Source organism: Chaetodon auriga, chromosome 15 (genome assembly GCF_051107435.1).
Source record: "Chaetodon auriga isolate fChaAug3 chromosome 15, fChaAug3.hap1, whole genome shotgun sequence".
Lineage (NCBI taxonomy): Eukaryota > Metazoa > Chordata > Actinopteri > Chaetodontiformes > Chaetodontidae > Chaetodon > Chaetodon auriga.
The window spans coordinates 3606989-3629584 of NC_135088.1; the positions used below are offsets into that span (position 1 = coordinate 3606989).

The window sequence follows — 22596 nt, forward strand, 5'->3', positions numbered from 1 at the left end:
GCGATGCAGTCACACACACGGAGATGAGGAAGGGAACTTGGATGGAAAAGGACGGTGAGAAATTTGGTGTTAGCGATGGAGAGCTGAGAAAAATGACAATAAAAGAGGACTTAAGAATCGCAGAGCTGCCTTAACCTCCATTTTGACCAGAGGAACCGAAGATTAAATTCAGTTCCAGATGTAAAAAAAAAAAAGGACTTCAAGGTTCAAACACAGATGCTGCAGCAACTACAACTCGTGCACAGCTTCATTCATAAAATAAGGAAGTCCTGACAAAGATTAAAGACAAAGTTCGAGGCTTTCTGACTGGATTAAAACAGAGTGAGACGAAGATAGAGTTTAAGAATGAGCTGAGATGGAAACACGAGAGATGAAGCTTAATTTGCTGATCGATCGCGGCTGTAAAGCAGAAAAAAATAACCTTCAAACACTCAGCAGCTCGTCTGCTTTGAAGGGAAGTAATGTAGAGATTAATGAAGGTTTCCTCCTCTGCACGCCTCCTTTTCATTCATTACATCCAACTCAAAGTCACGAGTCGTGCAACAGGAGATCTAAAACAACAGGATGACTGTGTGCTGTTGTTTCTTTGTGTGTTAAAAACATGCAAATGAGCAAAAGGACTTTCAGCCTGTAGCTCAGTTCCTCAGTTTAATCCCTCTGGTTGTGCAGTTCATGGAACTTTTTGGTCAAATGGAGCTATCAAACGTCTCCTCCTGCTTCCTCCCCGATGCCAGCCGAGGAGGACTTACTCAAGCACGACAAACATGAAAGAAAACACAAACTGCAACTCTTGAACTAAATGATCCACACAGCCACCAGGGAGCAGGACAGGACCAGAGAATCCAGCAGGAAGCTCTGATTGTGTCCTTCACCAAGAAGTAAACAGCACCTTCAGAGATGTGTTGATCTCGATCTCTGTCCTGTTCACTGTTACCACGATCAAACACCCCAAACTCCTCCAGGAGCGGGAGGGTTAAAGGGTCAGTTCACCCAAATATCAGAAACACTGCTGTGTGGATCAGTATCTTGAAACCTGAACGTGTGGTTCAGCCAGCGTTCAGGCCCACAGAGGGACGGCTGCAGAGTGACAGCTCACCTCGATGTGGATGCCGTCCTTGGGTTTCTTGCGGTAGAACAGGCCTTTGATGTCAAAGTTTGGGCACCGTGTGTCCTTATGAACTGGTGAACGAACCCTCTCTCCTTCACAGGTGATGATCATGTAGGGATCTACAGCTGAAGGAAGGAAAGGTCGTTAAATTAGCCGACTGTGCTGATGACAGGCGCTCTTGAACTGAAAACTGAGGGCCAGAATCTGGTGTTAATAAAGTGAGTTCAAATGATGGATTCTTTGCTTTTCTAAAGGATCAAAGTACGTCTTCTCAGCAAAAACACCTCAGTATTAAAGCCACCATGTGGAGAACATGAACACATCTGACTTTGGCGCCACCCGGTGGACACTGTGGCTGCCACCACGAGGATCTGACCCCAAGTTACAGGATGAATAAGCGTTGCAAGGACTGCACCGATTTTCAGCAGGATTGTCTCACTTTTAAGTTATGAAATCAGAATCATTTACTACAATAGCATAGAAAATGTGCACATAGTGGCTTTAAAGGTGAGCAAGCTGTAAAGGTTACAGGTGTGTGCAAACAGTGGACGAGCTTTAACGGGTTAGGACGGTGCACTGCAGCTAGCACTAAACACTGACTACAGCTGGAACAGAAGGTGCCGTGGTACCTCGTGCTTTGCTCAGAAGTCTTTCCTTACTGGGATTGAGGCAGCGTAGCTCTGTGGGTGTTTACAGGAGTTTATGGTGCTTTACAGAACAGGAATGTGATCGTTAACATGCAGATACAACGCACCATGTCAAGCCTGGATACAGTTCAGCGTGTACTGTCCTACCTCCATTGGAGTCCTGTCCCTGCAGACCCTCAGCATTCAGTACATGGACCTGAGTGACCAGCTGAGGGTACCCACACATCCCCGTCCAACACGTCTGAGGAGGCTCGTCCAGAGTCAGCTCTCTGGGAAACAAAGAGCGTACACGAACTGTTAAAGCCAACCGGACTCACACACTTCATCTCTATTCAGGCCTCTGTTTAGCGTCAGTGCTCCCAACCACTGTTTAATATGCGGTGACACAAGCTTAATAACATAACATAATTCCTGGTCCCGAGAGCCGGAATGAGAGCAAAACTTGAAACTCTGTGAAAAGCTCTTCTGGGAAATGAAGTCATAGAGCAGCAGTGGCTGAGCATGCATCCAGTTAGAGGGAGCTGTGCAATGACTACACATTTAGACGACAGGTTCACACTTCAAGTCTGCATTAAAGCAACAGTCAAACAAGCTCTTGCTTCCTTCTGTTCATACTGAGCATTAAGAGATACCTCTGAGACGTGACTCCAGTCCAATCGAGCCGTTATTTTTCCAAAGTTTTAGTATAAAATTCCCTCTTTGCGTCACCATGACTTCACCTCAGTCTGTGAAGCATCATCCTTTCTGCTAAACGGTGTATATTTTGGATTTCCAGCTTAATGTTATTCCATATTTGCACTCAGTGTATTTGCAGTTTGGTCTTCTGTGAAACGGTTTGTAAGTTCTTGTAGTCTCATTGGCTGCTTCCCGTAGTTATAAATGTTTTGAAAATTTGGCAGTTCATGAGAGACCAGCATCCAACACTCACAAATAGTGAAGTAAGTAAATCCTTCCTATGAACATGTTGAGCGCTGTCACTTGTTGAAATGCAGCCTAGAAGTCCATCTATTGCACTTAATGGAATTTATAGTGCTAAACTGGCTGCAAAACATTGACGAGTACATTCAGCAAGCTAAGTGTTTAGCGAGTCTGCTAAAATAACAACAGGATGATGAGTCTGAGTCGGTCATGCAGAGACTTGATTTTCCGTAAAGCTTTGAGAGATTCAAACAGTCACGCTCTGTGTCCATGGATGAGACATCAGATTTACTTGCAGTCTGAAGGCACATCAGTGAAGACACGGAGCAGGAAGTCGCCCTGCTGCCCGGGGTCAAAGGTTGTGGGAATGATGACATAACGCCCCTCCTTCAGCTCCTTCCTGAGGAAGACGCAACGCGAGTTGATGTAGATGGAGCCCGCTACTTTCTGCTGGGCTGAGTGCATACGGTACTTCCGATTGAGCTCCACCTGCAGGACGAGAAGACGTTATAGCAGAAGTTTGTCTGCCTGGTATTTGTACACGTGTGTGTGTTCTGTGTGTGTCTCTACCCGGTGAATATCAAAGCCGATGGCGAGGTTTTCCCCTTTGCCCTCTTTGGGTGTGGCTCTCTTTTCTTTTTGCTGCAGGCAGATCAGCACCTCATCCTCCACCTTCTTCACATCAAACACGTACTGGGAGGAGAGAGAAGACCCACATCACACTCCAACACCGGTCACACATCTCTCAATAAACACATGGAAACACAGACCATCTGGGCCAACCTGAGGGTTCTGCAGGAAGGTGGCCTTGTGGTTGATGCAGCCTCCGGACCGGTTGCGAAGGGGGTCCTGGCGGTGCACCCAGGAGCCCCTCATCACCTCCTCCTCCCAGGTTTTGTGGATGCTCAGGTAGGAGGTGTTGATGAGGCGGCACAGGATCAGATCCGTGAAGTACTGGCAGAAGTCGTCGAACGTCATCCTGCAGGAGGGCAGGAAAAGAAGAGGAGAGAAGAGACCGGAGAGAGTGGATACCAACTAGAGGGAAAAGCTCGAAAGAAGAAGACCTTGAACAGGTACAAAAATAGAGGAAATGAGATCAGGAACAAAGAAAAGGGTTACATGTTAAACGGAGACTCGGATTTCTGGTGCTGACATGGAATGAAATTAAAAGCTTTTAAAAAAGTAGCATAAGCTTTGCACAGAGCGGGACTAGCTGTTGTCACGTTTCCAGTCTATGCTAAGCTAACTGGCTGCTGGCTGAAGCCATATTTATTAGACAGATATTGATCTTTAAAAGTGCGATCAGTGCAACATGTTGAAGCCAGTTCAGGCGAGGCTTCCCATACACAACCAGGACAGTATTAATCAATCAGTCAATAAACACGTCACTTTTCCCACGCCAGCACCACGTTAACAGATGAGTCTGAGATAAGGGGCCAACAAAACTGTCAGTAATTGCTGCTTCTCACCAGAACTCGCCGTCGTCCTGCACGGTGACGCCGAGCTTTTCTCTCTCGCTCTTGCTCACCTTGTTCCACTCCTCCGAACTGCAGAGAGCAAAGACCAACGTAAAGTAAGAGAGAGGAAGAAGAGCAGCTCCAGTCTGATGAAGTACAGGACAAGACGTTACTGCATCTGATGTTTCCTGCCTTTAAAACTGGGTATTATTTTACCAGAGACCGTAGTATTAATGTTGTCTCCTTTATACTTTTAGTATATCCTAGTAAAATAAAACTACTACTATTTTCCTCTAATTCTATTCAATGAAAACTGTTTACATTTTACTTGTTTTTTAGATATTAAACATTTCAGTCACTCTAATCTGGACAAACCACTCATTTTTTGCCATTTTAATCAGACTTATTTCACATAAAACCTTATTTTTTGTTGTTGTCACTGTTAACTTTAACTCGCTTCCTGTAAAACAGTTGTGCTAATTGTGTGAAACTGCCACAATGAAAACAAAAACAGCCTTTAATATTTTGTCTCAAAATAAAAATCCAGATTTTGATCCAGTTTTTGTTTTTCTATTTTAACTACGTTTCACGCTTGTCTTCTATCGTCAACAATACTTCATGTTAACACAGTCACAGTTAGTGTCTTCCGCCTTTGTTGAAGTGTGTTTAGCTTGTTGCGTACAGCTGTGCACATACATGCTGAATTCACCACTTAGCCTTTATTTGAATACTGGGAATTGCATCATACATCACGTCTATACAGTATGTGGCTGTGAATCTTTTAATAATCACAGTGATTATGTATTTAAATCCTCAGTTACCGTATTGAGTTCAGATGTATAATTGATGAATGTGTGTATCCCTCATGGGTACTATCATGTTAAAGGGTAAGTAAAAAAAAAACTCTGCATGTGTATTTGTAGCGTGAATCATACCTAAGCATCAAGGTCCGCTCTGTGTTCACTGCTCGGGGGAAACATGGGCGTTTACTGGACACATTAGCTCTGTGTTTATGTCTCACTATTTATGATTCACTGACAAACGTCCACGTCTGCACAGCCTGTCAGACTCCATTTACAGTAACAGGTTTTATCAAACCATGAATAAATTATTCAGCGAGAGAGAGTGAGTGATTGAGAAACAGACTCACGTCTCTTTAATAACATCTTTCTCTCTTTTGGGCATTATCAATAATTCAGACTCCATTATGATCCTGCTTTACCACCTCCCTGTTTGCTCCACAGCGTCTGGTAGCTAACAATTCAAAGACGAGAGACGTCGAGGGGGCAACTTTATCTCAGCTTTACCAATTCCCATAAGAAGTGTAGGGTAGCAGAAATGGAGGAGTAATGGAATGAAACACTCTTTTCTGGGGAGAAATAACAGCTTTGTCCACCTGATTGAACGGCCACTTGCGCAAACCAGTCATTTTAATTCACCTAGACGTTTGAATTGAAGGGTTAGTCACTTCAATTTTGGCCCGCCTGCTTTGGGAGGATCCTGGGGAAATGATATCTGAGCTGCACTGCACTGTTTGGTGCTGCTCTCTAAAAACAAGCTCCAGTGGGGCTGAATTCACTCATTTGTCTTAGCTCTGGGGCCCATTAGCTTGATTGCATATCCATTTTTCATTGTCTACATGACATTTCTCATTGTGCAGCTTTCTTGTCTACGTCGTGGACATTACATATGGGCCGGTCTTTGTTCAGTCGTTTGTTGTTTGCCCATTCATCATTTGCAGTCTCTTAGAAACGTTGAGAGACCAAGGGGACCGGTGCCCTTTGTCATTCTAAAATTAAATTAGTGAAATTGGTTAAATTGGTATTGGTCACAAGAAGGTCACATATGAAAGGACAAATGCATTGTTTGTGATGCTCTGGAAATGTTCCACGCCTGACTCATCGAGATCGCTGGGCAAGATCTGGACAAATGGACAAAGTTGGCTCAATGAGCCTCAATGAGATTAGACGAGCTGCAGCAGTTCATCCATGCCTGTAGGTTGCAGCGCTGTGGTTACCTGTCGCTCCAGGGGCCGCTCCACTCCTTCTCCCCCCAGGGGTTCCTCATGCGGATCATGTGCAGCTTCTCCGATTTGAAGAAGGCCAGCAGTCCGTGACCTAGCCGCACTTTCCGTACGTCTGTCACGGCGTAGGCGTGACCTTTGACCAGGCCGCAGTCCAGCCGAGCCTCCATGTCCTCTACCGTGGTCGCCTGCGAAACAGCAGAAACAGGGAGGTTTAGGGGCTGAAAACAGACGCTGCAGATCCCTGGAAATTACAAACAAGCAGATGGAAAATGCACAAAAAGCTGTTTCTGAGTGAACCCAAAACAGAGACATTAGCGTCTTTATTAGAGACAGCAGAGAGGACGGGAGACCGGGTAGACAGAGACGTGACGAAGGTCGTCAAACCAGGAACGCTGTGGTTCACTCGCGGCATCGAGTTCTGGTGAGTTTATGTGATTGAGCAAACAAAAGTGGTGTGACAACAGGCTATTTGTGAATCAAATGCTTCGGACGGTAAAAGGAAAAGCAGAGAGAGTCATTAAGCAGCGCTATCAGAAAATTGGTTCTTCGATCCAATAATTATGTGTTCAGTGCACTTGGCTTTTTTGTGACACATCACACTGTAAATTTCATATGTTATTATCCTGCAACAGCTGAGAGGCTGATTAACAAGGCACACAGACAGTGGAACAGACAGACGGGACAAATAGATGTACTGCTAAATGGATTTCTAAATCACTGGTTTGCTCCAAACAGGAGCTGTTAGAAGGAAAACTGATGCCCAGAGCGAATCCACTGCTCCTAAAGACCAGCTAATGGGAGTCATGGTGGCTTTGTGTACAGGTCCAAGGCTGGCCTTCTACTCTGATGTACTACACGATGAATCATGGCTCACAGCGCCAACCAGACCACCTCTAGATGAACGCCACTGCTGATTTACAGACAAACTCTGCTTCTGAAGCAGTTAGCATAGATGCTGCTACAGCCTCAGTTAAACCTCCTGCTACATCATATGGTTCATTGATCTGATTGGTTGAAGTTAGCCCGTGATAGACGGTGACAGATAGATGGTTCATCCAATCATCTTCCAAGTATTTTTCCTTTTCCAAACAGTTTCCATGGATGACTTCCCAGACAGTTCTGTGTAACAAACCATCTGGAGCATCAGGTAAGTAAAACAAACTGATTTAAGCTGCAGACTGTGTTTACAGGCTGCTCAACACCGTCATCTTTAGCTTTCACCCCTGTTGGTGCCACGTATTACACAATTCCAACTTCTGTGATTTGGATGCTTCTTGCCAAAATGCACCTTGGGAGTCATAGTTAACTTCTACCTTGAAGACTTTATGTACACAGGCTTGTAGCTTTGACTTTTTAATCAAAGAACCAGGAATATTCTAACACAGTTCATCATCTCTTAAATGAGATTCAACCAGAGAGTTTCATGCCCATCAAAGCCGTAGAAATGCCCCAACTCTTCTTCTTATTTGAGAATTAACTTACAGGTTTGGGTTTGGTTTTCCAAGGGTTGGTTTCAGGTCAGGTCCATGTTGAGGACCCAACAAGATTCACAGAACCACCCTGCATTTCTCTCCTGCTAAGTCCCAACTGCTATTCCCTTAGTCTGTCCAAGAAAGTTGAAAATGAATTGAGAGTAACAGCCAGCCTTGGGTCTCCCAGAGGAGCGGTGTGGAATTCACACATCCCAAAATAACAATTTAAGCTCGAGAAACACAAGTAATAAGAACAATGGATAAAAGTGGAAAATGCATTTTTGTATGGTGTTAGTTATGTTCTCTGAGCTCTCATTACTCCTGCGATCGAATAATAGACCCTCCAGTGTAAAAACTCATGCATATAAAGGAGCCATATCATTTAAAAATTGAACTGCACCTGACTCTGAATCACAATGAGGGACTGTGAATTAGTTGTTGCTGGATCAGGACGTCAGGGAGTAACACCAGCGTGAAACATCAGACCAAACAGAGAAATTCATATTAACAGCATCTGCTTGTTTTCTTAACAAGCAGATGTGAGTTCAAAAGAGCAGAGAGCAAAGAAGGAAGGGAAGTCCAGGATTTCTTTGTCTCGACTCCTAAAGCATCATTCATTAGGCTCTATTTGGAAAAACACTACAACCATGTAAAACTTAATAAAGTACTAGAAAACAGTTTTTTCACTGACGCAGTCCTTCATGCCGACAGCACAAAGGCTCCTTTGGTTGATCAAAAACAATCAATGTGGGCAATTTCAGAAATAATCTATGGTTCAGGAGCATTATGTCTGGAGGGCACCAGTTTTAACTCACACTGGCTTGAAGCAGAAGAGGGTCTACGAGGCTGCAAGCTTTGACAAAACTGGCTGAACATGCTCAAGCAAAGGACTGGACGAACCTTATTTTCTCACAGAAAATAGTCAGAAATCAAAGGAAACAAATTAGGAAATTGTGAAAAGTGATCCACGCCGTCTGTATCGATTATCTGAGCCAAGAGTCTCAGGGTAGAGGGGGTCTGCAGCACAGAAGGAAATCTGTGGTATTTGGCAACATAAAGAGACATATCTTCATATCTGGATCAGGAAACACATGTTAATGCAGGTGTGAATGTGTGCAGGATGCACTGAAATCAGATCGGCCAGAAGACACCTGGAGGTGGTCTGACTCGCATTATGATCCAGATCTCTAGTGTCGGGCCTGCCTTAATTCTGCTCTTAGATTAGTCTAATAAAGTCAGACAGTGCCACAAAAAAGGACTGACTTATCTTAATCTCAAATTTCTAATAAATCTTCGCCAACATGATTTCATTCCATGAGATCAACCCACATGGTTCACACACGACATCTGCTTAACTTCTTCTTGCGGCACTCACTTTTCCCAACTACCACATGAAAATACGTGTAGAAGACGTCAGCCTCGCCACACACTGCTTCCCTTTGCACCCCTTTCACTTACATTTGCCATTATCCAAGCAACAGTACATGTGCTTCCCTGTAAGAAGTACCTACAATACAATACTGAGGCGTCCTGCAAATTTCTGGAAAGGAAAAGGCAACACAACATCATCAAAACTGACAAACCAGAATTGCTTGCTCTTCATTTGTATGCACCTCACGTAATATCACAGAAATGACTGCACCGCACTGAAGAGCCTTTGAAAAGTTGCAGAGAATTTATGCAGAGATTTGCCACTAAAGAGGGCTGCTATCTTTGCTGCAAGACACAGGCAGTGAGAGTCTGCACAGAGTCAGGCAGGGAGTTTTTCATCCCTGGGTTCTCAGATCGCAGCAGAAAAAGCTCCAATTATTAAAGGGCTCGGGGGCACAAGGGGTCAGCTTTGGTGGATTAGACCATTCCCAGAAAACAGGTACCGAAATGCTGCAAAGTGAGAGCATCCTTACGGTTTGCTGAAATGTCAAGATGTTACGTAGATGGATTTGGAGCAGACGATGTTCCCCTCAGGATGAATTGTAATAACTTTGGTGATCCTTTGACTTTTCAACAAAGCGCCATCATCAGGTGAAAATTTCAATTTGTCTCACACTTTCTGACTAAAAACCAGAAAATAGAATGGCATTCCCATCAGCCTCAGCTAGCTTGAGGGCTAATTAACAAACATTAGCATGCTAATACACTAAACTAAGATGGTGAACATTGCTGACATTAGCATTTAGCTCAAAAGCGCTTACACACAGGCCCACAACTACCATGTCTGCAGAGCGTAACCAAAAAGCACAAAGTGCGACGCTTTCGTCAGTGTGTAGGATTAGCACAGCGATCAGTGAGACCAGCAAACACCTGGAAAACCTCTTCTACCTGAACACAAGTCTCGATACAGAACATTTGCTGGCATTTAATGAAGAGAGCTTACCCTGATGGAGCAGCTGATGAGGCCGTCTCGGTTGTGGACTTTGAGAACTCTTTCAAACAGCTGGTTTCGGGCCACCTCGTCCGTTGCCATCTGACCCTCCAGCAGGTCCACTGGCTCTGAAACACCACCTGTGAAATCCACCAGTGCATCTGCCGTGTTTCCCCCATCCAAAGCCTCGTAGCATCCATAGACCCTGCAGGAAGAGGAGGACAGTCGGCTGTCGCTTATTCAATGTGAGGAACATTTAAAGACATCAGGGACATTTTTCTCCATCCTCAGACAAAATGATGAAGAGATTAATCAGGAAAATAATCAGAATGTTAATGGCTGAAGGAAAGAGTCATTAGTTGCAGCCCTAATATTAATATGCATATCAACATGGAGTCATTTATCATCTGAATAGTGAGAAAGACGGTCTAGTCGCTGCATGTTGACTTGGTTTAAGTGGGAGAGGTGTCATGAATGCTGTTTTTCAAAGTATTTTCTTATGTAGGCAGAAGTTTAAGTAATTTAATCTAAATAAAACTTAGTTTCAGGGTGTCTTCTCTAAAACTGGATCTGTATATTTGCTGGCTCTGATACTAACTTGGCGTAGGCCTTCTCCACCAGAGCACTCCAGAACTCGTTGCTGTCGTTGGAGTGACAGTAGACCAGCTGGTTGTCCACCGTCGGTAGCCGGTCGTCAATCACCACGTCCACCCACTCACCAAAGCGCCAGAAGCGAAAGTGGAAAATCCCGGCGTACGAGTCTGGCTTCTCCGTATCCCACTCCTGCTCCTTCCAGTCAGGAATGACCTGGAGGAGGAGGACGGAGGAGGAAGAGCAGAGGGGCAGGTAAGCCAAACAAACAGCCGGTGGTCCATGGAACGTAAATAATGTCAAGGTGGAGTGGGCTGCCAGAGTGAGACAGCGTACCCTCATGTCTGCTGATGCATTTAGGATTAGGGGGGAAATTTATCACCTCGGCTCGCTCAGTCATAAATCCAGCTGTAATAGGACATGGGTGAGAGGTAATAACTGTTTGACTGCAGTGTGTGTGTGTGTGTGTGTGTGTGTGTGTGTGTGTGTGTTTCAGCTGCCTGCGTTTGCTATGGACCAGTGAAACCCCCCTAAACCAGCCTCCATTTTGTGAACTGTAGTTATCATTTCAACGAGAGGCGCAAAACAAACTAACAACATGTTCACAATCTCAAAATGCACGTAAGAGCACTGAAGAGCAGACTGAAGTCCAACAAAGACGTATAAAAGATGGCTGAAAAATAAGATTAATCTACCTGGACCTTTTTAAAAAGACCTCTTTAAGACTGCTTTCAATTCACAGACTGGACAGCACAAATCCCGAGTTTATATGTCATTCATATTCCTACTTCATGGGATTAAAAATGTGTATTAAATCTCTGTTATCTGCAGAAAGAATCATCACCTGATAGCTATGTCAGATCACCTGTACTGTGACCGCCACCACTGTCACTCCAGTCCTGCAAACATTAGCATTCACTCGTCCATCTGATGAATGGAAAGTCTAAAACTCACTCTCCTTTTTGCTCTTTTGGTGTCCAATAACTCTGCTAAATGTTCGACTTCCTCCACCCGCCGGTCGTTAACAGTTTATCAGAGTTTAATTTCCTGCATTATGACATGTTGTGATTGCTCTTTAAAATTTATGAAGTGTTGCTTTCCCACTGTGGCTCGGTGTCATAACAGAGCACCCAGCCCAGAGGCGACATGCGAAAGGGCACCTGGGAAACCTTTACCAGCGTGAATATGGCATGCCATAAAACCGATGCACTGAGCGACACCACATGTGGATTAACTGACAGTGTTCCAGCAGGTGTCCTTGGAGATGTCAAGGTGCGCTAACTGAACAGCAGTTCCTGTCAAATCTCTCTACAGGAGGTGACACTCTGCTGATGGAGAGAATCTGGCCTCTCTAGAGGACCGGCTCTGTGAGGCAGCACCAGCTCCCTTAAATAGAGGAGGAGGGGGGAGGAAAAAACAAAGCACTGCACCACAGAAACCTCAGAGTCATTTTGTAATCCTTCGGGAGACAATCTCCCCTGCACTCCACCCTGCTACTGCTTAGTCTCTGAGTCTGCACTGTGGATGGTGAGAGAGGAGAGGCTCCATCTATCTCAGCTTTCATCTGGGCCAAGTGTCGCTATGCAGCAGCTGAACTCTGGTAGGTAAGTGACCTGACGACTGGCCAGGAACACAAGCAGAAGGCACCTTGGCTTCGCCTGTTGTCTGTCACACCGAGGGGAATAAGGAGGCTTTCCCCTCACCTCACCTCACCCCCCCATCCTCGCCTGCACTAAGGGTACCTTAATGTTACAAAACACCTCTGATGTTCACATTTACATTGCCGCTCATGCAAGCCGAGGATTCAATAGTTCATGTCAGGTATTAGAGTGAAGCATCTGTAAGCGTAAGACAAACAAATGTGTGACAAACAGCACTAAGCAAAGCTCCCTACGGGCAGACCCTGTGCTGTGGTTGCAAATGTCATTAGATCTTGTTGCCTAGCACCTCTGCTCCTCTGTACATCTGTGTAGGACCCACCCTCTCCCGTCGATGCTGCACAGACATGTACACATGCATAATGCACAAGCCTGCAGGCGAGAGCACAGAGTAAGAGCCGACTGAGGAGAAAGAGGAGAGGCAGAGCGAAGGTGAAGACGCTTAGTTTCGACATAGCTGCCAATCTAATCCAGCCTTGCAGTTAGTATCGACCCCTCGGGCTGCTGCGGTGTGCGCTCCAAGCATGTCTACAGAGTTGGAGCTGGCCTTCCGGCCAGACAACCAGCTGACAGAGGTGATGCGCCTGCGGGTTCAGTCTCTGCAGCAGCGAGGCCAGAAGAGGCAGGACGGCGAACGCCTGCTGCTGCCCAACGAGGCCGTGTACCGACTGGACTTCACCAAACAGTCCCTCCGCTTCTCGCACTGGACGGTGCAGCTGGCCCAGGTGGGACGCCTCACCATCACCGCCACCTCGCAGCTGTGGACGCCTGACCTCACCAACCTGATGACGCGTCAGCTGCTGGAGCCCGCCGGGACTTTCTGGAGGGCGCCGGATGACGCCAGTGATGCGCCCGTCCAGTGCTACGAGGCGGACGCACACGAATTTGGCGAGAGGATTGCAGAGTTGGCTAAGGTAAGGAAGGTGATGTACTTCCTGTTTGCATTTGCGGAAGGCTGCAGCCCTGAAACTGTGGACAGCTCCATCACCTTCACAGTGGACACTTGAGACTTGCCCATCAAAAAACTTGGGGATACTTTCTACAAACTCTTCTTCTGTGCTTGTGTGTGTTTAGCTGAGGAAGCAAAGTTAAGTTTAGGTTCAACCTGTATTTTGTATGGATGGCGCCCTCTTAAATGTCAGCGAATCACAATGTCATCTCACCAGACAACCTGTAAGGACAAGACTACACCCTTTTGCAACAGAACTCTTCTACACAGAAAGTAGAACTTGCTTCTGTTATTCTGTATTGTACAATGTTGGGCTGAAATCCAGCTAAATACAAATAAAATCCAATAACTCAAAAAGGTTTATCTGTTTCTTCTTGTCTGGACATGGATCATTCTTTTGGCTTGTGTGTTCGGCCACAGTGTTATTCTCCCTCTCCCCTGTTTGACAAACAGCCCGTCCTGACGGGTTTAGTAGAAATGAGTCCCACATGAGGTAACGGATGGAAACAGTGCGTATTTGTGTGTAGGCGTATTAGTATTCCCCAGTGGATGGAGGAACAGGTTCCTGCTGCCTCATCCGTCTCCGTCCTGCATGGTGACCCTGACAAACAAGAGAGGGGAGGCGTGCGGATCTCACCCCTCAGCCTCCTCCTGCAGACTCGCTGCTCAAACACTAACTGTGACTGTGAATGAGAAGACGACTGTCAGATCAGGTGTGAAAGAAAAGAAAATAAGGGAGATGTCAGGAGGTGTTAGGCTCGTTCCTTTCCTCGGGAAAAAGCGTGTAATTAACTTGCTACCTGATCCATCTCTCCTTTACAGCAGGGGTGCCTGAACCCTTTCCCTTGGAGGGCCAAACCTGAAGCTTGATGGTGGGCCAAGGGCCAAAGACAAACACCTATTGTGTACTGTTCCCTTCCCAAGCTCCTTTAATTGACTTACTGTGACATGATTATGAAAAATAAAGCATAATTAGGGATTCTACATATTTAAAGAGCATTTCAACCTCACAGAAAATAAAACTGCATACACAGGATTTTATATTAGAAATTTTAAAGGTTAATATTTCATCTCTTCCACTTTGGTCAGCCCTGCTTTAGAGCCCAAACCTTCACTTTCTCTGATGAAGAGTCGAATGCTGCACATTCTCAGGAGTCTCATATTAACCTCGCCTTTAGCCATGAATGCATTCAGTACACATAAATTATTATTGAGTGGTACGTCTCCTTCTGCTCACTGCTGCCTGCCTGCCGCCCTTTGAAACAAATGGACCAGGAAACAAAGGTACCGCTCTAACATTTAAACACACACTGCGGGGAGTGATTACAAGGATCTAAGACAAAATCAGAAGTTACAACAGCTCTCAGGCTAAATGAAAGGCGCTTCACGGGCTGGCCGTGTTTTTGCAGGTAATTAACATGTAAAAAAGCAACACGTTTTGTAACAGCGCTGCACTTCCACTGGGGAACAGCGTCGTCTCCTCTGAGACTTGGACCATTACTTGTTTTGCTTTCACAGGAAGTAAAGCTGGTGGCCAACAGGAGACCGAACAGACGAACATCCCTGCACAAAGGCTGCTTCTACAAACAGACTTCCACGATTGATCAGATCTAACAAACACACTTCACACAGAACTCTAACTTCATCAGCTCTTCATTCTCAAAATGAACGGTGGTCCAGCAGCATACAGTGAATCAAAGCACCGGCCCCGGGGACCAGATCCGGCCTGCAGGATAAGGTCCACACTGTGTTTTTCATTCATCCCCAGTCTTTTAATTTAGAATAATCATTTATTTTTTAAGACAAGCCTGCAAAATCAGACAAACCATTTGGCTCTTTACTTCACATTTATTAGCTTTGTGGTGGAGAGTTAGACGAGAAGATCAATAACACTCTCTTAGCTGTGCATTGAATATAAGCTGCTATAGCCAGCAGCTGGTTAGTTTAGCTTAGCTTAGCACAAAGACTGGAAACAGGGGCAAACAACTAGCCTGGCTCTGTCCAACAGGACAAAATCCACCTACCAGCAGCTCACTATTTTCCAGGTGAAGTCTGGTTTGTTTAATCCGTATAATTTGTGCTAAGGTAAGCTAACCGGCCGCTGGCTTCGACCTTAAGATGAATGGCTGATATGAGAGTGGTATTGATCTTCTCATCAAACTCTCCGCCAGAAAGCGAATGAGCGGAATTCCCAAAATGTCAAACTACTCCACTTTACAGAAGGCAGAGCCGACAGCAGCGCTCTGATTTACCAGAGTGCTCCTGACATTTGATATCAAAACATCTCTTTGTAAACCAAACGAACGGCTGACCTGGAGGACAGACAGCCTCAACCCAGGTGGAGTTTAATGCAGCAGCTTCCTGTCTGGTCTTGTCTACAGTCTAAGGTGGCATAAACCTGTTTCCCAAAATGCTGAATATCTCTGCAAACTTGCCAGACCTTCTGACCTTTACAGGAGTCACTTATCCTCTGACAACGAGTGCATCGCCTTCAAAACACTAGAAGAAATTCGTCAACCACAAACTTCCCATGCTGCTCATTGGACATGGAGTTGGGTGATGACTGTGTGTTGAAACAGCACTAGAGGATCAGAGAGTAAACAGAGGGGAAGACACAGTGTAAGCATGCCCATATGCACACACTGTGTCTGAGCAGACTGTCACAACCCAACGCCTCGCTGCAACAGGCCGAGGCATCTTGTTTCAAATCCCATTGAACCTCAGTAATCACTTTGCTTCCTCTGTCAAGACTGATGCCAAAGAACATTTCAGAATAATCCTGACACCCGAAACTCCACAGCTCAGCACACTTCAAATAATAGTGTCTTTTGTTGATATGACACCACCAGTTTTGTACTGAAGGGAGTAAAAGTGGATCTGTGGTGCCAAATTTCATGTATAGGTTTACAATTTTATTCAAATCAGTGCATAAAAGGCTTAAAACAGCATTTACATTGTAATTAGGGTGGATTCAAAGAAACTAAAAGCTAGTTAACTAGCTTAACTAGCAATCAACGGTTGCAGCGTGACATTGAGCCATTGAGTGTCTTCTTTGTGGTATGTCTGGCACTGCTGGAGCACGCTGAATCAGCAGCGAGGCCGTCAGTGAGAGAAACTATCTGACTAAATATATGAGGGGAAATCAGGGATTTCACCCACATACTGTATAGTGTGGTTTTCTTCCACCACAAGCGAACAACCACAGGCTGACACCACAAGAGCAAAACACAAAGTACAATACAGTTCAAGTTTCAATGAGACAGATTGTCAATTTGTCTGGTGAGCATCAGAGATGAGTTCTTTAGTGTGTTCTGGACCACAAACACAGCAAACGCAGGCAGAGAACATAATCCAGCATGTCGGCCATAAACTGACCATCAGCTGCAGGGTTGAGTTCTCTTAAAGGAATGGTTCAACATTTTGGTGAAAGTTAGACTCAAAGACTGATAACACTTCATGTCTGCGTGTTAAATACAGAGCTGTGGTCAGGATGTGGTTAGCCTAGGTTAGCATAAAGACTAAAAGCAGGGGGAAGTGCTTTTAGGGGTGTTTTTTCTCTTTGGACAGAGCTAGGCTAACAGTTTCCATGTTATCAGTCTTAATGCTAAGCTAGGCTAACCACATCCTGGCTCCAGCTCAGCACACAGATGTGAGATTGATATCGTTCTAGTCATCTCACTGCCAGAAGGAAACAGGTGTTGAACTATTTCCTGAAAAGCACCCGTCGTGTCGCCTCAGATGCAGCGAGGTGACTCCAAGCTGTTTGATCAGAGCGTGTTCGTCGAGGAAAAGAAGGAGGAAGAAAAGGAGAACAGACAAACACGTATAAACATGTAAAAACACACTTACTTTTTGCCACAGAGACTCTCTGGAGGCCAAGCTGGAGCAGGCTGCGACGAACCAGCAGTTACCCAGCTGTCCCTGATGTAAGTCATGTGCGCTGATGCCGTCTACGAACAGGTGAGGGTCTTCACACAGCTCCTGCACCCCCAAACACACACAAACAGTTGGTTTTGGAAACATTTACAGAACCTATTTATCAAGCTGGAGTTTTCTATGCTCCCCAAGAGGACGACTGAAGGCATTCATACTAACATTTTTGCATTTTAAGCTCTCGGTCTTTAGCTAAGATGTGATTTTTTAATTATTTTAGCCTCTGAAGCAGGGTTTATGGTTAACAAACTGTGTGTACAGTCGACAGTATGAGACACAGAGGAGCATAAATGGGTTATCGAGGGAAATTCATGAATCAGAAAGCGACCATCTGTCCTTATGCACCCACGTATCATATTCACGATCTTCTGCCCAAGTGTGGGAGGGCTGCGTGCTTTATGAAATCACATTTCCCGTGGCTGCTGAGTCGAGGTCCATTTTCTGCCACACAGTGTACAGACAGACCTCTATTACAGCTAACAACATGGTGCTCAATGAGCTGCACCCGCTTCTCCTCTCTCGTCCTGGACTCACACACCTATCCCCATCCATACAGCACACACACACACACACACACACACACACACACACACACACACACACAGTACAAACACACACACACACACCATCAGACATCCCGTGGTTCCTGTGATAATGTGTGGGCTGGATACTACAGGCTGTGAGTCCACACTGACCATTTACAGAGACACACTGTCCTCTACTCTTTTGTCTACAAACAATGGCCACACTTCAGCATAAGGTACAATATTACATAAAGTACTGAAAATTACTGAAATTAAACTTTTTTTTCTGTCATATCAGTGCATTTGTGTTTATCCCTGCTGTTTGTTGTGATTTGCACATATTTAGTCAAAACTGTCATGTCCAAAAACAAGTTTTATTCATTTTTCTGCAGTGATTGCAGACATTAATGTTCCTCAGAAGGTGTACATTTTTGGTTCCAGCTGACGATGTTGGTACCTTTATTTGGTTGGTGAAACATCTGTGTGGGCACGCACTAAAAGCAGTTCATTATATCACCTCATATATCACAGCAGCTACACGGGCAGCTCGGCAGCTGAGGGGGCCGACGTTGTTAGCAGTGGTTAGCTGTTGCTTAGTCACTCACAGTAAGTGCTGAGGTTACACGACTCGCTGCTGTGAGTTTTCAGTCTCATTATTTGACATCAGCACACTTGGACCACCATGCATCTTAAAAAGCAGCACATGTGAATGAAAAGTAACGTCTAGTGGGAATCAGTGCTAACGTTAGCAAGTTAGGCTAACTAGCGTCCACTTTAGGAGCGAGATTTAAGCAGCAGCATGATGAGTCCTCCCAAATGTTTAATACTGAAACCAGTAACAGTACATAACCAGCACTACAAAACATACTCATCCATACTCACATACTAAACCATCAGAAGTTAAAGCCACATCATGACTGGTTGATTTTACAATAAATGCCATCATTTCAGCGACCGGCCAATGTCTGATTTTTAACAGAGAGGTTAACACCAGCCCAATATAAAGTACAGAACAACTGAGATTTTAGTGCAGCCTGCAGAGCCGTGCTGGCAGAGGCCTGGGTGTGAACAGTCTGTCTGTTTTCTGCTGTCTGCTTTATGGCACCGGCGGGTCGATGGGCACCTCGGCCATTACTCAACAGACAGCGGAGAGCGCAGCACCACTTAACAGCTCTTTATCTTTACACACTTCCAGCACTCAACTGGGGTTAGAAAAGTAAAAGAGGGGGAAAGAGGAGAGAGCGGACACACAGCGGGAGCAACTAGCTCAATTTGATGACCTCAGCTTTGAATTTTTGAGTTTTAGCTCTTTTACACTTGTCATATCAAGTTTCTAGTGTCTGTATAAAATCAAGGTGGTAAAATCAGCAGGAGACTGACGTGATAGTCATAAAAACACATCACAGATCGGTCATTATGTCACACAACCTGATCTCCTGTGGATCTGTTGTTTCTGGCATTTAGCAAGGTGTGCAGTCACAGCTGATCCTACCGCCCTACCAATCAATGAAAAACAAAAAATAATTACACTCCTACAACTCAGTCAGATGGGATTTTATCAAGGGAAAATGCCAAAGCTTTGATGGTACAAGGTTTTCCTGCTTTTCTTTTCCTTTATTGGGGAGTGTTGTGTCATCTTGAGCTCTGGAAACTTGATGTTGACACAGCTGTTTGGAATTCTTCATAATCCTACAGGTTAAGCAATTAATTTCAAAACATATATATAAACATATTGTCTAGCTGGGAAAAGTCCTACTGAATTCAGATTTTTGCATGTGGACTACATGAAAGAAAAACCAAATATTCACAGTCCTAGACAGCCGTTACCACTGGAAAATAAAACTGTAGTGTCTGAGCGTCACAGTGGATCAATGGTTAGAACCCACGAAGGCTATCTGCCAGCTGCAGCCCGTCTGTGTGAAGTCTGCATATTGTTTCTCCTCGGAGAGCTCTGGTTTCCTCCCACCGTCCAAACACATGCGGGTGAAGCGACTTCCAGTCATTTCTCATAGGTGTGAAAGTGAGTGTGAATGTGTTTGTGTGTATGTGTTAGCCCTGCGAAAGCCTGGCAACCCGTCCAATGTAGTGAGCCGGAAACATCAGGAACGGTACCAACCTTCACAAGGCGTGTGTGTGTGTGTGTGTGTGTGGGTGGAAATACTGCAGATCACAGCATATACACACTACAATGTATGTCCAAGTGTGGGAAACAAAAGCACGCACACACACGACACAGCCAAGGTCAGTAATTTGCTGACTCTGCAAAGCTGATTGCTGCAAAAGCAAACTTTAAATCAGAAGCAGAGGCCACTGCAGTGCTCCCTGGAGGCCCCTGTCTCTACCCGCAGCCCCTCTCACCTTACAAAGACCAGCACCGAAGCGCTTCCTGTCTAAAATGTCTGTCTGTACGTGCAAGTGGGCACAACTACGTGAAGCAATGTTTGGATGTCGTTTCACGGAGCCCCGTCTGACCGGTGCCACAGTTAAGATCTCTAATCACGTTTTTTTCCCCTGTCCGCAACAGCATTGATTGGTGGAGTCTGAGCAGCGGCGAGGGCTCCCTGTGGTGGCCTGCCATCCCGGGATTGGCTCAGGTGGAAGAGTAATAGAGTATCGATCCCCGTCCGGCCCTGCAGACACTGAAGTAATGTGAATATTGTGGCTGAGCACAGCCTAATCATTTAGCCTGCTACTGAGAACCTTTCAAGCAGCCTCATAGCCTTCCTCAACATCATCCATCATCCATCAGCGTGTGAGAGGAACCATCAGCCACACATGCAAACACACAACCAAGCAGACGACCAGCCACAGGTGCTAAAAGACACAGTACAACAGGTGGAGTTTCTTTCTCTGGAAAATACTTTGTGTGTATCTTTGAGGCCTAACAAATGCAGCATACTGACAAACATTTGCAAAGATTTGCAAAATTATCTGTTAAAAACCTCAAAAATTCAGATACTCCAGCAGCAGATCGGCAGTCCTGATCACTGATTTAAAAATATAGAAACTGAACATTGTTCAACACACGTGAGAGTTAAAACCCTGAAGTTTATAATAATAATGTAAAACATACGATGGAGAGCCACCATCCAAGAAAACTCTGTTGAAAATTTTCCATCGTCTCACAGCATCGTCACATTGCTCCACCCTCGCCTAGTTAGACATAAATAAACAAGAACGAGTGGAAGAGATGCAGGCAGAGGCAGAGGAGAAGGACAGACAGGCTGAGAGACAGACAGGCCGAGAGACACTGTGAGACAGACAGAGAGGACGGACGTTTTATTAGAGCCTGCTCTTTATGCTCGCATGCTCTGCCACTGGGACTTCATTGCAGCCATAAATATCGCCGAGATGCATCTGAGCAAAGATAACACCGAGCACAACAATCTCTGGGGGGGGGGGGGGGGTTAGCCTGTGAACCCTCACCCCGCCGCTCACAACACGACCTCACGCATTCACACTGTGAGCAATCTGACTACTAATATTATAACCTATCGATCTCAAATATTTCAACGTGGAATCAACATGAATGATGCATGTAGGAGACATTTCATCACATGTTCCTTCAAATAAAAACCAGACAGTGAACCTCAACCTTTATATTCAGGCAGTTTTTGGATGTGACAGAAGCTTTTGTCTCATTTTAATTAGAGCACAGTGATCCAATGGAAGAGGTGGAGGTTTCTTCCTTCCTTCTACGCTCCAAAAACACCTGTTTGAAACAGGTTCATTGGTAACAGGTGAAAGTATCATAATGGGTATGAAAGGGGCATCCTGGAAAGGTTCAGAACACATGACATCAACACTAACCAATCACATTTGACCTCTTTATCAATACAGCGGTAATGATTTCCAACAGCTGGAGGTCTTAAAGGACTCTAACGAGGCTGCTACGACCGAGCAAAGTGAGGATGCTGCTGCTCGCCTGCTGAACATCAGTAAAACATTTTGAGCAGTAAAGAATAGAAAAGACCTGCATGGAGTTTCTGGAGGTTGTGTTGCTCATGGATTTAGCATCTGGAGAGTTTTGGAAAGTTTTTGTGAATATTTTATCATCTATTCCTCTCACATCAAGTCGAAATGGTGAGTCGGTTTTAAATCATTCAGCAGCTGCTTAATAAACTGTTACAGAGGGCCTCAGTCCAGTGGTTTCTCCATTAATATATTATCAGCCGTCCCAGTTTCCAATGAATTTGTGCATCTAAGAAACTGCTTGAATTCAACAAAGAAACAAAAAGCTTCCTGAATTCAGGCCAGAGCAAACGGACTCCAGGTTTCAGCCTTGAGAGTGACCTTTAAACCAGTTTCACAGCATCACTTGTTCTCCAGGTTCAGGTTTGGTCAGGTGAGATAACAGAGGGTGAACGAAGTGTCTTTTCCCTGTCAGGAAGCATCACTCACATCTTTCAGAAGCTACACAAGTCTTTCTGGGATCCACAGAGATTTACTAGTTTAAATGATTCTGTTTTCTTAAGCGTCCACTCGCTGCTACACATCAGACGGCTGCTGACAGGCTTTTAAGAAAGAGAACATTTTCCAGAGTCTTCTGCAGCTGTAAAAACACTGAGATTTATGTCTACAGTCAAGTACGACCTGAAGCATCACATGTTAACTGCGGCCCAGGGGAGGCTTTCATCAAATCTGCAACACGCAAGCTGCAATTTGCAGTTTGACATCATTTCACACGTTTATCAAATCAAATCACAGTAATTTGAGCAACATGTAGCTGCCACCATTTCCAGTCTGCTAATCGCTTCAGTGAAACAGGCCTCAGTCTCCCTAAGAAATAACTACATACTGGACGATTGCTTCAGTACCAGCTCAGGAGGCAGTGCACTGTTTATGTCGCAAGGTAGAAAGGGTGTGGAGGTCGGGGGTGGAGTGTGTCTGACCTTCAAATGGGAGAAAACACTTAACATGGGAGCAAACAAGGGAGGTTTCACACCACGAT

General features: G+C 45.1%; 2 protein-coding genes across 2 annotated transcripts in view; one reads left to right on the forward strand and one right to left on the reverse strand.

The window, feature by feature from the left end:
* The window catches only part of capn5b (calpain 5b), a 45474-nt gene that overhangs the window by 8604 nt on the left and 14274 nt on the right, over nucleotides 1–22596 (reverse strand). Inside the window, exons 3-12 of the mRNA XM_076750527.1 lie at nucleotides 17038–17169; nucleotides 10589–10797; nucleotides 10003–10195; nucleotides 6148–6341; nucleotides 4143–4220; nucleotides 3457–3652; nucleotides 3244–3366; nucleotides 2966–3162; nucleotides 1903–2024; nucleotides 1097–1233 (exon numbers count right to left, since the gene is read on the reverse strand). Of these exons, the coding sequence (XP_076606642.1) occupies nucleotides 1097–1233; nucleotides 1903–2024; nucleotides 2966–3162; nucleotides 3244–3366; nucleotides 3457–3652; nucleotides 4143–4220; nucleotides 6148–6341; nucleotides 10003–10195; nucleotides 10589–10797; nucleotides 17038–17169 (1581 nt within the window). The remainder of the gene's footprint in view (nucleotides 1–1096; nucleotides 1234–1902; nucleotides 2025–2965; nucleotides 3163–3243; nucleotides 3367–3456; nucleotides 3653–4142; nucleotides 4221–6147; nucleotides 6342–10002; nucleotides 10196–10588; nucleotides 10798–17037; nucleotides 17170–22596) is intronic.
* On the forward strand, nucleotides 12764–13246 carry ompb (olfactory marker protein b). Its single transcript, XM_076750528.1, has one exon. The coding sequence runs from the start codon at nucleotides 12764–12766 to the stop codon at nucleotides 13244–13246; it is 483 nt and encodes a 160-aa protein (XP_076606643.1).